Source organism: Bufo gargarizans, chromosome 9 (assembly GCF_014858855.1).
Source record: "Bufo gargarizans isolate SCDJY-AF-19 chromosome 9, ASM1485885v1, whole genome shotgun sequence".
Classification (NCBI taxonomy): domain Eukaryota; kingdom Metazoa; phylum Chordata; class Amphibia; order Anura; family Bufonidae; genus Bufo; species Bufo gargarizans.
The window spans coordinates 174,079,756-174,094,329 of NC_058088.1; the positions used below are offsets into that span (position 1 = coordinate 174,079,756).

The 14,574-nt window shown below is 49.5% G+C and overlaps 1 protein-coding gene across 13 annotated transcripts in view; it reads left to right on the top strand.

Moving 5' to 3' along the window:
- HUWE1 (HECT, UBA and WWE domain containing E3 ubiquitin protein ligase 1) overlaps window positions 1-14,574 on the top strand; it is a 101,029-nt gene that overhangs the window by 35,756 nt on the left and 50,699 nt on the right. For 9 of the 13 annotated variants that reach the window (XM_044306602.1, XM_044306611.1, XM_044306610.1 and 6 more), the window contains exons 11-23: window positions 6,337-6,436; window positions 7,660-7,760; window positions 7,855-8,005; window positions 8,909-9,036; window positions 9,326-9,466; window positions 10,564-10,669; window positions 10,830-10,934; window positions 11,024-11,125; window positions 11,214-11,294; window positions 11,647-11,753; window positions 12,402-12,579; window positions 12,906-13,024; window positions 13,154-13,365. In XM_044306602.1, coding sequence (XP_044162537.1) covers window positions 6,337-6,436; window positions 7,660-7,760; window positions 7,855-8,005; window positions 8,909-9,036; window positions 9,326-9,466; window positions 10,564-10,669; window positions 10,830-10,934; window positions 11,024-11,125; window positions 11,214-11,294; window positions 11,647-11,753; window positions 12,402-12,579; window positions 12,906-13,024; window positions 13,154-13,365 — 1,631 coding nt within the window. The remainder of the gene's footprint in view (window positions 1-6,336; window positions 6,437-7,659; window positions 7,761-7,854; window positions 8,006-8,908; window positions 9,037-9,325; window positions 9,467-10,563; window positions 10,670-10,829; window positions 10,935-11,023; window positions 11,126-11,213; window positions 11,295-11,646; window positions 11,754-12,401; window positions 12,580-12,905; window positions 13,025-13,153; window positions 13,366-14,574) is intronic. The other 4 variants (XM_044306608.1, XM_044306609.1, XM_044306614.1 and 1 more) reach the window with 1 other exon arrangement.

The following is a 14,574-nucleotide window of genomic DNA, read 5'->3' on the forward strand; positions in this document are numbered from 1 at the left end:
AGCTCAGCTCCCTAGGAGGCGTGACACTAAGTAAAACTGTTAAGCCCCTCCTCCATCAGCTATACCCTCAGCCTGGAGATAGAGGCTGCCAGTTTTAGCTTAGTGTCCAAGGAGGCAAGACACTCCCTGCTACTGCAGGGCTGTTTTCTCCTTGTTATTTTTACTTTTTCTTCTAATTTTGTTATTTTATTTTTTCCTAGGGATACCAGAGACGCATTAGACCTCTCTGCTCTCCCGGGGTTGAGCTGCGCCAGTGCCAACTTATCTGCACTGCTGCCTCCCCCACAGAAGCAATAGGAGGATCTGGGCAGCAATGGCTCCCCTACATCCCGCCAGCTAGGGGGTCGCCCGCACGCCAAGCCCCTCTTCCAGCTTCCTGCCACTGCGGTGCCAGTGGCTGAAGGGGCGACCCTGCTGGAAAGGACTGAGGGTGAAGACGTCGGACGGTGAGATGGCTATTCCAGCCCATACCCCGTCCCTATCTGCAGCATCTACCCCTCTGGGTAAGGGGGGCACCCGTGGTCGCTCATTCTGAGCGCTCATCTGCAGGACAATGCAGCACAGCAGCATCCTCAGCACCCCCACGCCGTTCCCCCCCCACGCTGCTATCTTTCTCTCCCCCCCCCTCCCCCTCATTCGGGGCTGACTCCATTTTTTCTCTTCTCTCTCCCCCTTCCCGCCGAGACCGGGGGGCGGGGCTTAGCGGTCCCGGCAGGGGGCGGGGCTTACGCGTGCGTCATTTTGGGGGCGGAGCTACGTTCTCCTTCACAGGAGACATTTCAAGCGCTGGAGGGGGCGGAGCTTGTTCCCCGCGCTTTCTGCTGAGGTTTCCCGCGCTTCCTCACTCCTGACAGGAAGCTGGGACACGGTGGGGGACTCTAACCTCCTGTGTACATCGCTCGGCTTCTGTGGGCGCTCTCTGCTGCTCACTGCTGTTCACTGCTTCTCTGCTGCTGCTGATCTGGGCCATCTCCTGACGTTCTTCTGAGGCACTGGTAGGACAGTTAACCCTCTCCTAACCCTCCTGGTCATAGCTGCTATAACCCTTTGTGGTCTCTATATTAGAGTACAACCACACTTCAGCATGTCAGATCCCACAGGTGCCCCCAAACCCTGGTACCATGCCTGTACCGCCTGTAAGGAACTTTTTCCGCGTGGGCAATCTGAGCCGCATTGCCTTGCATGTCAGGCCCCGGTGCAGGGCCCGCTTCCCGCTGCGCCCCCCGGTGCCTCTGAACCCCCTGACTGGGCTAGGTCTCTGTCTCAGGCGGTGGAAAGCCTTACACACGTAGTGGGCCGTCTCGTGGATAGACCGCCTCTCCCGCAGGCTGCCACAATCCCTGTCGCACCCGCTGGGACTACCGTTTCTGCCGCCCCCACTGGTTCCCTGCCTCCCAGCGAATCTTCCAGGGCCCGGCATACTCAGAAACGTTCAAGGGTTGAGCGCACATCTTCTCCAGATGCTTCGCTCTCTCCGCCATGCGTGCGAGCTCAGTCAAGTCTATCCTCTCAAAGGGATACGCTTTCTGAGGGAGAACTGGCGGATTCGGAGGTGGACATGGACTCAGAGCTTCCGTCCAAATTGGCGTCCGCGGTGGGGCATCTTGTCACTAGCATCCGTGATACCTTTCAGCTACACGATGACCCCCCCAGCTCTGAACAGGCCGGCGTGTCCTTTCTCCGCCCCAAACAGGCCTCCAAGGTTTTTCCCATACACGCTGATTTTTCTTCTGTGGTATCCAAGGCTTGGACTCAGCCTAACGTCCGCTTTATTACACCCAAAAAGCTGGACATTTGTTATCCCTTTCCAGCGGATTCTGTGACCACGTGGACATCCCCGCCTAAGGTTGATCCTCCCGTGGCTCGCCTGTCCAAAAGCACTACTATTCCTGTACAGGACGGATCTTCCCTCCAGTCTGTTGAGGACCGTCGTACGGAATCCCTCTCCAAGGCCATATTTACTGCCTCTGGTTCGGCCCTTAGACCGGTCTTTGCCTCCGCCTGGGTTGGCAAAGCGGTCTCTGAATGGGGTTTGCAACTGGAACGGGAGTTAGGGTCGGTCGTCCCTGTTCAGGACCTCCGTTCCTTAGCCCAACTAATTGTTCAGGCCGGAAAATTCGTCTGTGAGGCCTCCCTTGATGCGGGTGCCCTCATTGCCCGTTCCTCTGCCCTGGCAGTTTCTGTCAGGAGGGAACTCTGGCTGAAGGTTTGGGCGGCGGACGCCGCTTCCAAACGCTCTTTGGCCGGCCTACCATTCACGGGTTCCCGCCTGTTCGGAACCCGTCTGGACGAACTTATATCAGAGGCCACGGGTGGGAAGAGTACTCACCTCCCCCAGTCCAGGCCTATGGGCGCCCCCCGTGGTCGCGCTGGTTCGTCCCGTTTTCGGTCCTTTCGCAAGCCCACCGGGTCTAGACCCGCGGCCAGTTCTTCTTCCTCTGGCCCAGCCCAGGATAGACGCAAGAAGCCGTTTTTTCGGACGCAACCTACCTGGCGCAAGTCCCAGCCTGCACGGGCTCCCACAGGCCAGCAGCCCTCTGCCTGAAGGTGCGCCCCCACCCACCCGGGTGGGGGGCCGCCTTCTCCTATTCAGGAACGTATGGCGGGCCCACATCTCAGACGCATGGGCGCTCGAGATTGTATCTTGCGGATACAAAATCGAATTTGCTTCCATTCCGCCAGACCGTTTCTTCCGATCCCGTCCTCCGCGAGATCCCGTACGAGTGGCCGCCTTCTTCGCGGCCATTCACTCTCTAATGGACAAGGGTGTCGTCGCCCCCGTGCCTCCGACGGAAAGGTTCAGGGGGTTCTACTCGAACCTCTTTGTGGTTCCCAAGAAGGAAGGCTCAGTGCGTCCGATCTTGGACCTAAAACGCCTGAACCGTTTTCTCCGTCTGCAGAGATTCCGGATGGAGTCTCTCAGGTCCGCAGTGGCCTCCCTGGAAAGAGGGGATTTCATGGCCTCAATCGACATTCAGGATGCATACCTCCACGTTCCGGTTGCTCCATGTCATCACCGCTTCCTGCGCTTCGCGGTGGGGGACGATCACTTCCAATTCGTCGCCCTTCCCTTTGGTCTGGCGACGGCTCCTCGAGTGTTCACCAAGGTCCTGGCCCCTGTCTTGGCCCTTCTACGTTCAAGAAGTGTTTTTCTTCTCCCATACTTGGACGACATCCTGGTCAAGGCACCCTCCTTCTCTCAGACATCCCGCAGTGTGGAACTCACTCTGGAGACCCTGACGCGGTTCGGTTGGATTATCAACCACCCCAAATCTTCCCTTACCCCCTCCAGACGGCTGATCTTCCTGGGGATGCTCCTGGATACAGAGTTGGCGGAGGTCCGCCTTCCGTCGGACAAGCGTCTGGCCCTTCGCGGGTCGGTTCGCAGTCTCCTCCGTCATCACCGCCCTTCCCTCAGATCCAGCATGCGGTTGTTGGGAAAGATGGTTGCCTGTTTCGAAGCGGTGCCGTTCGCACAATTCCGATCCCGCACCTTTCAGAGGGCAATTCTGTCGGCCTGGGACAAATCACCGAGGAGTCTGGACAGGACCTTTCTTCTGCCTCCCCTGGCTCGGGCTTCCCTCGGCTGGTGGTTGCATATCCCTCTAAGGGGGAAGTCCTTCCTTCCACTGAACTGGCTGGTGATTACCACAGATGCCAGCTTACGGGGGTGGGGGGGGGTTTCCCTCCCCGGTCCGTCCAGGGCGTTTGGTCTCTATCGGAGTCCAGACTTCCAATCAATATTCTGGAACTGAGGGCGATTCTTCTGTCCCTCAGACACTGGACCCATCTGCTGAGGGGCCACCCTGTTCGGATCCAATCGGACAATGCCACGGCTGTGGCATACATAAACCATCAGGGAGGCAGCGCTGCAGCGATGCAAGAGGTGACCCTCATTCTCCTCTGGGCGGAGACGCACGTGCCGGCCTTATCTGCGATTTACATCCCGGGGGTGGACAACTGGGCGGCGGATTTCCTCAGCCGGTCCACCATCGACCCGGGAGAATGGTCCCTGCACCCAGAGGTGTTCGAAGCCCTTTGTCTTCGCTGGGGTCGCCCCGACGTGGACCTCATGGCCTCCAAATTCAACCACAAGGTCCCCCTATACCTGGCCAGGGCACGGGACCCGAAGGCATACGGCGCCGACGCGCTCGTCCTTCCGTGGCGCGAATTCTCCCTTCTGTACGTCTTTCCTCCTTTTCCCCTCCTGCCACGGGTTCTTCGGAGGATCGCGGCAGAGGGCGTCCCCGTGATTCTAATCGCCCCGGATTGGCCCCGCCGGTCTTGGTACACCGACCTAATGTTGCTGTTGGCAGACGCACCGTGGCCACTGCCCTCCAGGGAAGACCTTCTCTCTCAGGGACCGATCTTCCACGAGCATTTAGGCTCGCTACGTTTGACGGCGTGGCTATTGAGACCGCCGTCTTAACGCGACGGGATTTCTCCGCGGACGTAGTCCGCACCATGATCCGGGCTCGTAAGCCCGTATCCTCTAGGATCTACTATCGGGTTTGGAGGTCCTATCTGGGGTTCTGTGAGTCCCGGAGCATCCCACCTCTCCGGTTTTCTCTTCCCACAATCCTGTCCTTCCTCCAGTCGGGTCTGGACCTGGGGCTGTGCCTCAGTTCTCTGAAGGGTCAGATTTCGGCGCTGTCTATTCTTCTCCAGCGTCCCCTGGCCCCTCTAGGGCCAATTAAGACCTTCTTACAAGGGGTGGCTCACTCTGTTCCGCCGTACCGCCCTCCAGTTCCTTCCTGGGACCTGAATGTGGTGCTCTCGGCGCTCCAATCAGCCCCCTTCGAGCCTTTACGGGAGGTCTCCCTTCGCCTTCTGTCCTGCAAGGTCATCTTTCTTGTGGCCGTCACGTCTCTCCGACGGGTGTCGGAGTTAGCGGCTCTTTCTTGCTCCGAACCTTTCCTGATCTTCCACCAGGATAAGGTTGTGCTTCGGCCTGTCCCCGACTTTCCTGCCAAAGGTGGTCTCCGCCTTTCACATCAATGAGGACATCGTCCTTCCGTCGCTCTGTCCCTCTCCTTCCCACCCCAGAGAACGGGAACTGCACCGTCTGGATGTGGTCAGGGCGTTGAGGATTTACTTGGAGGTCACCGGGTCCTTTCGGCGCACGGACTCCCTGTTTGTGGTTCCGGAGGGTTCGCGCAGAGGGTTGGCGGTCTCCAAGGTGGCTATTGCCCGTTTCATTAAACTGGCGGTGTCTGAGGCTTATCGAGCCAAGGGCAGACCTCCGCCTTTCGGCGTCACTGCTCATTCCACCAGAGCAGTCGGAGCTTCCTGGGCGCAGAGGCATCGGGCCTCGGCTGAACAGTTGTGCAAAGCAGCCACTTGGTCCTCTCTGCACACTTTCACAAAGTTCTATAGGGTGCATACGCATCCATCAGCGGATGCTGCTTTGGGCCGCCTGGTTTTGCAGGCAGCGGTTTCCTGATGCTCTGGTGGTGTTCCGCCTTGGGTTTGTGGTCCCTCCCTTCTTGGACTGCTCTTGAACGTCCCAAGGTCTGTGTCCCCCAAGGAAAATGGGCGAGAAAAGGAGATTTTTTGTATAACTTACCAGTTAAATCTCTTTCTCGCTCTTCCTTGGGGGACACAGCACCCACCCTTCTGTGTTTGGTTACAGGGTTATGGTCTGGCGCCCCGTTGGGTTGCTGGCTGGTTGTTTCCGTTATTGGTTGTTATCCTTTCACTACTTGGACACGCAACTGGTAGCCTCTATCTCCAGGCTGAGGGTATAGCTGATGGAGGAGGGGCTTAACAGTTTTACTTAGTGTCACGCCTCCTAGGGAGCTGAGCTATACCCAAGGTCTGTGTCCCCCAAGGAAGAGCGAGAAAGAGATTTAACTGGTAAGTTATACAAAAAATCTCCTTTTTAGACCATTTTCTACACCTAAAACAGGCGTAGAAAACGGTAATTGAGATGGGCCCGTCCCGTTCCCACGCCCACTTTTTTTAATTTTTTTTTTTTTTTAGAACTGGTGTGAGTGGGGTGAAGTCACAGATTGCGGCACAAAGGACCTTTGCACCGCAATCTATGCCAGAAATGCGCCTAATTTAGACATGTTTCATAAATGACCCCCTTTGTCTCTGGCAGTGCTTTCAGTGGGTGGGGGACGGCATGGTCATCTATTGGCTTGCTTTGGCCAACACATGGCCTCCAATGAAACCGGATTGAAGACAGTGACACAACGATTTATTAGGACCGTGCCTCCTTTTTCTAGCAACCGGCTGTCTTAATTGGCTTTTGACTACTAGTGGCTACCTGTTTTCAGATTTTGTAATAATGTATAGCTTTTATCTGGAATTTGTTTTATTTTTTTGCTGTAGATGCTTTTATTTACTCACATACGGCTGGCTCATGGTTTTTCTAATCACAAGAAGAGACTACAAGCAGTCCAGGCCAGACTACATGCTATTTCTATTTTAGGTATGTGGTTTAAAATGTGTTTGAATACAGCGTCTATCATTTAATATTTGTTTCACGTTAATGGCATTGGGGGAGACAGCACCATGGGTATATACCCAGCTACCACTAGGGTTTAATATTTGTTTTAGACCATTTTTAGATTGGTCTCACTTATAGGATTTAGAACATCCATGGTATTATATAGCAGAAGCCATGTAAGTTTTTTTAATGTAATATTCAATATAGATATTTTCTTTGTAGCTGTAACTTTAGGAGCTAAAACACCTTTTAAAGGGGTTATTGTACTCCCACCCTCCCACCCCCCCCCTCCCCCCTCAAAAATATATCTATCTCGTATGGCAGCACCAATTCACACCATATAGGACGGGAGCTATGTCCAGGGAATTCACGGCTTACCCTTGCATACAGTCGGAAAAGGACAGCAACTCCAATAGTACCAAAAAAAGAATATTTATTGGGCCACAGTGAGGAGACGTTTCGGCTCAAAATCCCAAGCCTTTCTCAAGCAATGTTGCTTGAGAAAGGCTCGGATTTTGAGCCGAAACGTCGCCCCACTGTGGCCCAATAAATATTCTTTTTTTGGTACTATTGGAGTTGCTGTCCTTTTCCAAATAAATATATATAATATTTATTTGACACACACACTCCATTCTAAAACCTTCTCGGTCCCCAGCGTTACCACTGCTTCTCAGTCGAATCGCTGCTTATTTCCAGATACAGTGCTGTCCACTGTCCACAGGTTGTGTGTTTATTGCATCTTCCCCCCATTCGTGTCTAAGAAGCTGAGCTGCAGTACCACCCTGCACCTGTGGACAGGTGTGGTGCTGTTTTTGGACGTGAGCAGCCATGTTTTTCTTCTGGAACATCCCTTTAAGACTAATGCAATGTAAGTCTTCTCCAGACATGATGAAGGCATTATGGCTCATGCATGTAGATGCCTGTCAGTTGTACAAGTCATAAGTGTGGATATGATCGCTGGGTTCCTGTTCGCATCAGGGTGGACACATGAGAGTAGCTGCTATTCATTGAAATCCACACGACTGTAGGAAGTGGCTCAGTGCTCACATTTGGCTGTTACATTAATTTCCCTGGCGGACTTGGGTATGGGGGCTTCTTCTGTTGTGGGTGGGGTAAAAAAAAGTGTGTTCTGAGGCAATTTTTATTCATCTTTTCTGCCGACTAGGCTCATGTAAATGTAATCTAGATCTTTCTTGTCTTTACAGTTTATTCTAATGCCTTGCAAGAGTCTGCAAACAGCATTCTTTACAATGGTTTAATAGAGGAATTAGTGGATGTTCTCCAGATAACAGACAAGCAGCTCATGGTAAGACCATTTTCTCCAAGCCATCATTGCAGTTGACTCTTCCATTGACGCATGTATGGTACAATAAAGTGTTGTGTAATTCTTATTTTAATAGGATATTAAAGCAGCGTCTCTGAGAACCTTGACCTCTATTGTTCACTTGGAAAGAACGCCAAAGTTGAGCAGCATCATTGACTGCACCGGTACTGCCTCTTACCATGGCTTTTTACCTGTTCTTGTCCGAAACTGTATTCAGGCTATGATTGGTGAGTGTGAAACTTAATATTGTGAAATATTGGCTACACTGCTTTGATTAGCTGGAATCGTCAGGCTGGGTCATTGTTTCTCGGATATTTAAAATGGGCAGAAGACGCATTATGTTGTCTAAAACCGTATAGGGGACAAAATTACTTTATGCAATACAGTATTAGCTTACCGGACTTTAAAATGTCATCAATAAGGGTCTCTATTTCCTAGTGGAATGAGGTTATCAATCCATTTGAATGCCCACATATAGTACATTACCCCTCTGGTGGTCTCTGCAGAGGATTTAAGGGGCTGACCAGCAAAATTAAAGGCGTTTTCCAGGCGTTCAGTATTGATGACTTTTCCACAGTAATATCCGATTCATGGGGGTCCGACTCCCTGCACCATCAGCTGTTTGAAGAGACTGCGGGGCTCCATTGAGTGCTGCAGCCTCTTCCGACACAAGCCTTTGTGCAGCTCAGTCCCATTCAAGTGAGTGTGCCTGAGCTCTAATACCAACACAGCCAGTATATAATGTACAGCGCTGCACTCACCGGAGCTCCGCTACCTCTTCAAACCACTCAGCAGTCTGATTTCCCCCCCCCCCCCCCCCCCCCCACCAATCTGATATTTTAATTTTGCTGGTAAAATTTGAACTCAGACCCTTATATCCTTTGCAGCGGCCATCAGAGGGGAAACATATTACATGTGGACATTCGAATGGCTTGTTAGCAGCTTTCTGTATCCTGAGGATAAGTAATCAATAATGATAGGCCTAAAAATACTCCCTTTAACCTGCTCTTGTCTTAAAGGGGCTGTCTATGATGAAACGGGCCCACCTTTCACCAGACAGATCAGGGGGAATGTAGATTTATTTAGAATAATGTCTGTCATTTAGTAACCGCATGTGTTCCTCCACCCAGATCCCACAATGGAGCCGTACCCTCATCAGTTTGCCACTGCTCTGTTTTCATTCTTGTATCATCTAGCCAGTTACGATGCCGGTGGTGAAGCACTGGTTTCTTGTGGCATGATGGAAGCACTTTTAAAGGTATAGCTATTTTTTTGTGAAGTGGTTTTAATTTGTCCCTACCAGAAATTCCAAATCATCCTGCCGTTGTCTGCCAGTCAGTAGGTGTCACTTGTCCTTGTGGTGTGAACATCTCGTGTTTGTCTTTTATGTATTGTTTATGAAGGGAAAGCAGGAGTGGTGATGTCGCGTACATAAGCGGAGGGCTGCGATGAAGGCTTAGTAGCTGTAGTCTCCATGACAGCAGCTCACATATTCTGTTCAGCAGCAGCATCGCCTTGAGCTTTCTTTTTGGCATTATATTTCTCAGGTGATCAAGTTCCTAGGAGATGAACAGGACCAGATCACGTTTGTGACGCGAGCGGTGAGGGTTGTTGACCTCATTACAAACTTGGATATGGCGGCGTTTCAGTCTCACAGCGGGTTGTCCATATTCATTTATCGTCTGGAGGTGAGATAAAGCTTTGTTTGGTAAAATGTGCTTTTTATTTTATTTTTTAAATAGTTGAAGAAATATGCACATCAATAACTGCAGTCATCAAAAACAGGACACTAAGCAAAAAAGGCACTCAACCTCTCTTTAAATGTGACCTCCCTGCAAACCTCGTTAACGGGTTTGGCCCACGGACAACATTTATCACCTGTGGTCTGACCACTGGGACCCCCAAGGTCATGAGAACGGGGATCCCATTGGCCATGCTTGTGTACCACTTACTCAGGCCCCCCTTTTTATGATTGGTGTGGGTCCCAGTCATCAGACCCCCAGCAATCCAATACTGTGGTCATGTGCCAAGCCCTGTAAAGGGTATTCTAATTAGAACACTGGATACGTTGCAATTTCTGGTGGACCATTTCCCCTGTTTAAATGAAGCTAGGGTTGAGCATGTGCACCACCGCTCCATTCATCTCTAGGGGACGGCCGGATATTGTCCAGTATAGCGCATAGACTTTGAATGGAGCAGTGGTGCGCAAGCTCAGCCATCACTCCAAACAGAGGACCAGGGTGCCTGTACTTGTGATCTGTGGGGGTCCAAGAGGTTGGATCCTTATTGTGCAGCACAATAATTTTCTATCGATTTAATGCATCCAAAAGATACGCACAGTCACACGAGAGAATGAATGGTATATTGCCTGTCACCAAATTGGGGATATAAACCCACAGATATCCATAGCTGCTTCCCTATGGTGCACTTTTGCATCTTTTTTGCGTATAGAAGTGGCTGATGATTAAGCACCTCCTTCTACTTTTCTTAGGGGCTGCAAAGACATGAGGGAGTAAAATGTTTAATGCTCCCTCTTCCCCTTGAAGGAGTCCCCTATGTGAATGGAGCAGTAGTGTGCATGTTTGATCACCTCCCTTCACTTCTATCGGACTGCAAAGTACATTGCTTAACTATCCCTGGTAGTTCCATAGTGAACGGAGTGGCATTCGCACAGGAATCAGGGGTCCTTTAATTCTTGGTGGATGCATAGACTTTGTATTTCAGATCTGGTTTCTTAATCTGATTCTCTTTTATTCTAATGCCCTTTCTCTTGTTTTCCTCTCAGCATGAAGTTGATTTGTGCCGGAAAGAGTGTCCATTTGTTATTAAACCAAAAATTCAGCGCCCCAGCACTGTTCAGGAGGGAGAAGAGATGGAAACAGACATGGAAGGTAGTTCATTGGGAGGCTGGGGTGTAAATGAATTCACTAGTAGAGATTCACCTGCTTGCAGATGCAGCGAGCAAGGCACACACACATCTCGTCTTGTATTCAAGTGAAAATTTTGATTTACTATTAAGTGTCCTCACAGGAATTCCTTTTTGTATTGTAGTTTCTGACGTAGCCATGGAAAGCAGCCCAGGTCCTTCCACATCCTCAGATCCACGGCCTATGACCACAAGTAGCAGTGCAGGGAGTTTAGTAATGCCACGCTCTGGTAAGGATTTCTGTTGGATACAATTCTGTGACAGTCAGAATGTGAGGAGAGGTGGAGGCACTTACAAGGCCATTTTCTTTGCTTTGCAGGGGTGCAGTGCATTCCACAAAGAGCAGCCTTGTTGAAATCTATGCTAAATTTTTTGAAGAAAGCAATTCAGGATCCAGCTTTCTCAGACGGAATTCGTCATGGTAATTTTTTTTTTATATTTTTTAAGACTAAAAGCCTGAAATTTTGAGAACACGTGAGGTGAAACTGTTTTTTCTTTTCCTTTTGTAGTGATGGATGGAACTCTTCCAACATCGCTGAAACACATAATCAGTAATGCAGAATATTACGGACCTTCCCTCTTCTTGCTGGGTAAGTCTAATAAAGAAATCTGGTTACGTAACGAATATGTCTGATGTTTTTAAAGGGCTAGTCCGGGGAGTGAAAGGTTGAGCATGCACACTTCTGCTCCATTTATTCTCTATAGGCTTGCAGCCTATCTCTGGCAGTCCCGGAGAGAATGAATGGAGCGGCAGGGTCCATGCTTGAGCTGCTGCTCCACTAGGATGGGGAGAACGGATTCCCATTCGGTGGATCAGTGGACCAGAGAATAGTCATCCCTTGGATAGGCTGTAACATGTAGTAACAGACATACCCTTTCAATCCATGATATTACGGCGTTGAAAGTGTTTTTATTGCATGATAAAACTGTGTTTTTCTGCAGCTACCGAAGTAGTAACGGTCTTCGTGTTTCAAGAGCCCTCTCTACTCTCCTCTCTCCAAGACAATGGTTTGACAGATGTGATGCTGCATGCTCTGCTTATAAAAGATGTAAGAACCTCTCCAACCACAAACATTATTTTATAGGGTGATGGGTTAATAGGGGTATTTTTATTTTATTTATTTTTTTACTCAATGTGGAGTACCGCATGAGCGTTTTTATGTATTTTGGACATCTGTGAAGATGTCCATGAAGAATCCGTGTTGGGTCCGTGTGTGTGTTTTGCCCTCGGTGTGTCATTTGTATTCAACGGACACTGCTAGGCTGAAAATTGGTTTTCAGAACAGCTCCTAGAAATGATCCATGAAATTACTGGACCAAACGCAGATGGTATCCGTATTGTGTTGGTTGTTTTCACAGACCCGTGCACTATAATGTGCATGAGGGATCACAAGCAAAAATAGGGCATGTTTTCGTGGTGTTTACCACCGAACCATGGTCAGCGGAAAACTGATTGAGGTCGGTGAGTATGTGTGCTGTCCTTGGTGAACATGAACACCACACGTCTGTGATTCACTGTCGTGTGAACGAGGCCTACCACTTTTTGAAGTGGAGGCTCCAATTATAATTTTTTTATTACCTTGAGTAGTACCCAGAACTAGGTAAAGTTGATGCAGCATACACGTTATTACCGTTTCTGCCCCTTCTGTTCATAACAGTTGACTAATGTGATTTCCCCCCCCCCCCTTTCCTTCTAGGTACCTGCTACCCGGGAGGTTCTAGGCTCCCTTCCAAATGTTTTCAGTGCACTTTGTCTAAATGCCCGTGGTTTGCAGTCATTTGTGCAGTGCCAACCTTTCGAAAGACTTTTTAAAGTATTGTTATCACCAGACTACCTTCCTGCCATGAGGAGGAGACGTAGCTCAGATCCATTAGGTAAGTAACAATTTATTTAAGTCTGTAAAGCTTTTATTTATAGAGGTCCAGAGATTAGACAGCAGTTCACCCGACCGTATCCCTGCCATGAGAGCCATCCATGTATCAGATTTGTTAATCTGTGGGTAATGATTCTTTTTGCATAGCAAAGTTAACATTTGAAGTTTAGCTTTCCAAGGCTCTGTCATTAACCAGAAAAGTCCATGGCACTTCCCAGTTTTCTCTAAACCACCTCTAACCCCTGCTGAAGAGACCTGTAGTGCAGCATAGTATAGCTCTCTTCAGGTCTCTAGCTGAGGGATTAAGAGGCCCGTGGTCTCTTCCAGCTTTGACCTCTCTCCGGTCTCCTGCAGGCGATACAGCCTCTAACCTGGGCAGTGCTGTTGATGAGCTGATGAGGCACCAGCCCACATTAAAAACCGATGCCACCACTGCTATTATTAAGGTAAGACTCTGTTTGGTCTCTTTGTTGTTTTGTCCGGTTATGTGATCATTTTCGCAAGAAGTAAAACATTTTGAATATTAAGCAGTTGGGCCTATGGATGTCCTGAGTGTTTTTATCTTCTCTCTCTAGCTTTTAGAAGAAATATGCAATCTTGGTAGGGACCCAAAGTATATTTGTCAAAAGCCATCAATTCAAAAGGCCGATGGCACAGCAACTGCCCCTCCACCCCGGTCTAACCATGCGGCAGAGGAGGCTTCCAGTGAAGACGAGGAGGAGGAAGAAGTGCAAGCTATGCAGAGCTTCAGTGCAAATCAGCAGAGCGAAGTCGAACCAAGCCAGCAGTAAGTGTTTTATGTACTTGGCACACGGATGGCCATTGTTTTGTGTGTGAACGAACATACAGCAGCCCTCAGCGGAGTGAGAAATGCAGCTTCACAGAAATAACACTCTTAACCTAATAATCTTATATTTGATCTTATGTTACTTTTCCCTGGCCTTGCAGCTCCAGGCCTATGGATTTAAAAGGGTTTTCCAGATTCTTTTATTTTATTTATTTTTATTTTAATTTTTTTTAATTATGGATGACCTATCCTCCGACCCGGAAATACCCACCGATCAGCTGTTCTGAGAAGGCAGCGGTGCTCCTGTTAGCGCTGCTGCCTTCTTACAGGTTACCAAGCACAACGCCGTACATTGTATAGCGCCTGTGCTTGGTATCGCTCTCGGCCCCATTCACCTGAATGTGGCTGACCTGCGTCTAAAACACGTGACACATGACTGTATTGTCACTCGGCCTAGGAAAAGCAGGGGCACTGCTCCCTTCTCAAAAAGCTGATTGGCGGGGATCCCGGGTGTCAGACCCCCACCGATCAGATGCTGATGACCTATCAGGTCATCAGTATAAAAATCTTGGAAAACCCCTTTAAAACACAGTGCATTAGAAAATTCTTCAGACTCTTCAAATATTGTTTCAACTTTCTCATTATGGAGTAGAGTGCAGTTTGATGCAAAAACTTTTTTTATTTTAATTTAGATTTTTTTTTAGCGCAATTCCGCAACATAACAAAATGTAACAAAATAAATAAAAATGGAAAGGTCTGAAGTCTTTCCGAATGCATTTTTGTTTACACTTTATTTGTCCAAAATATTCTCCTGCTCGATCAGTCCTCGGGCTTGGAGAGAAGCAACAGCGCGCTGTGTGGTCGTGTTGCCAAGGCAGCTGTCCAACACTCAATGAGTGTCCTAATTAATGGGATATGAGCTCGATGCTAGCTTTGTGCTGGGTGATTCCTGCAGTGTTGCGACCACCCTGCTAGCAGTTACATTTCTCTTCCCCCTCGTATCGGACCATAGAGTATGCCTGGACAACCCTTTTAAGTTAAAAGTGGTTTTCATGTCAGATTTATTTGTGGAAGATCGATGGCAACCAGACTGTGGTGCCAAGTACCTTGCCCTTCTGTATGTTGTTGGCTGTGCTGGTATCCCCACAAGAACGCATTTACTGTAGTGACCTAACCTCAAGTCTGCCGGGTGAAGCCCCGCGTGGCTGA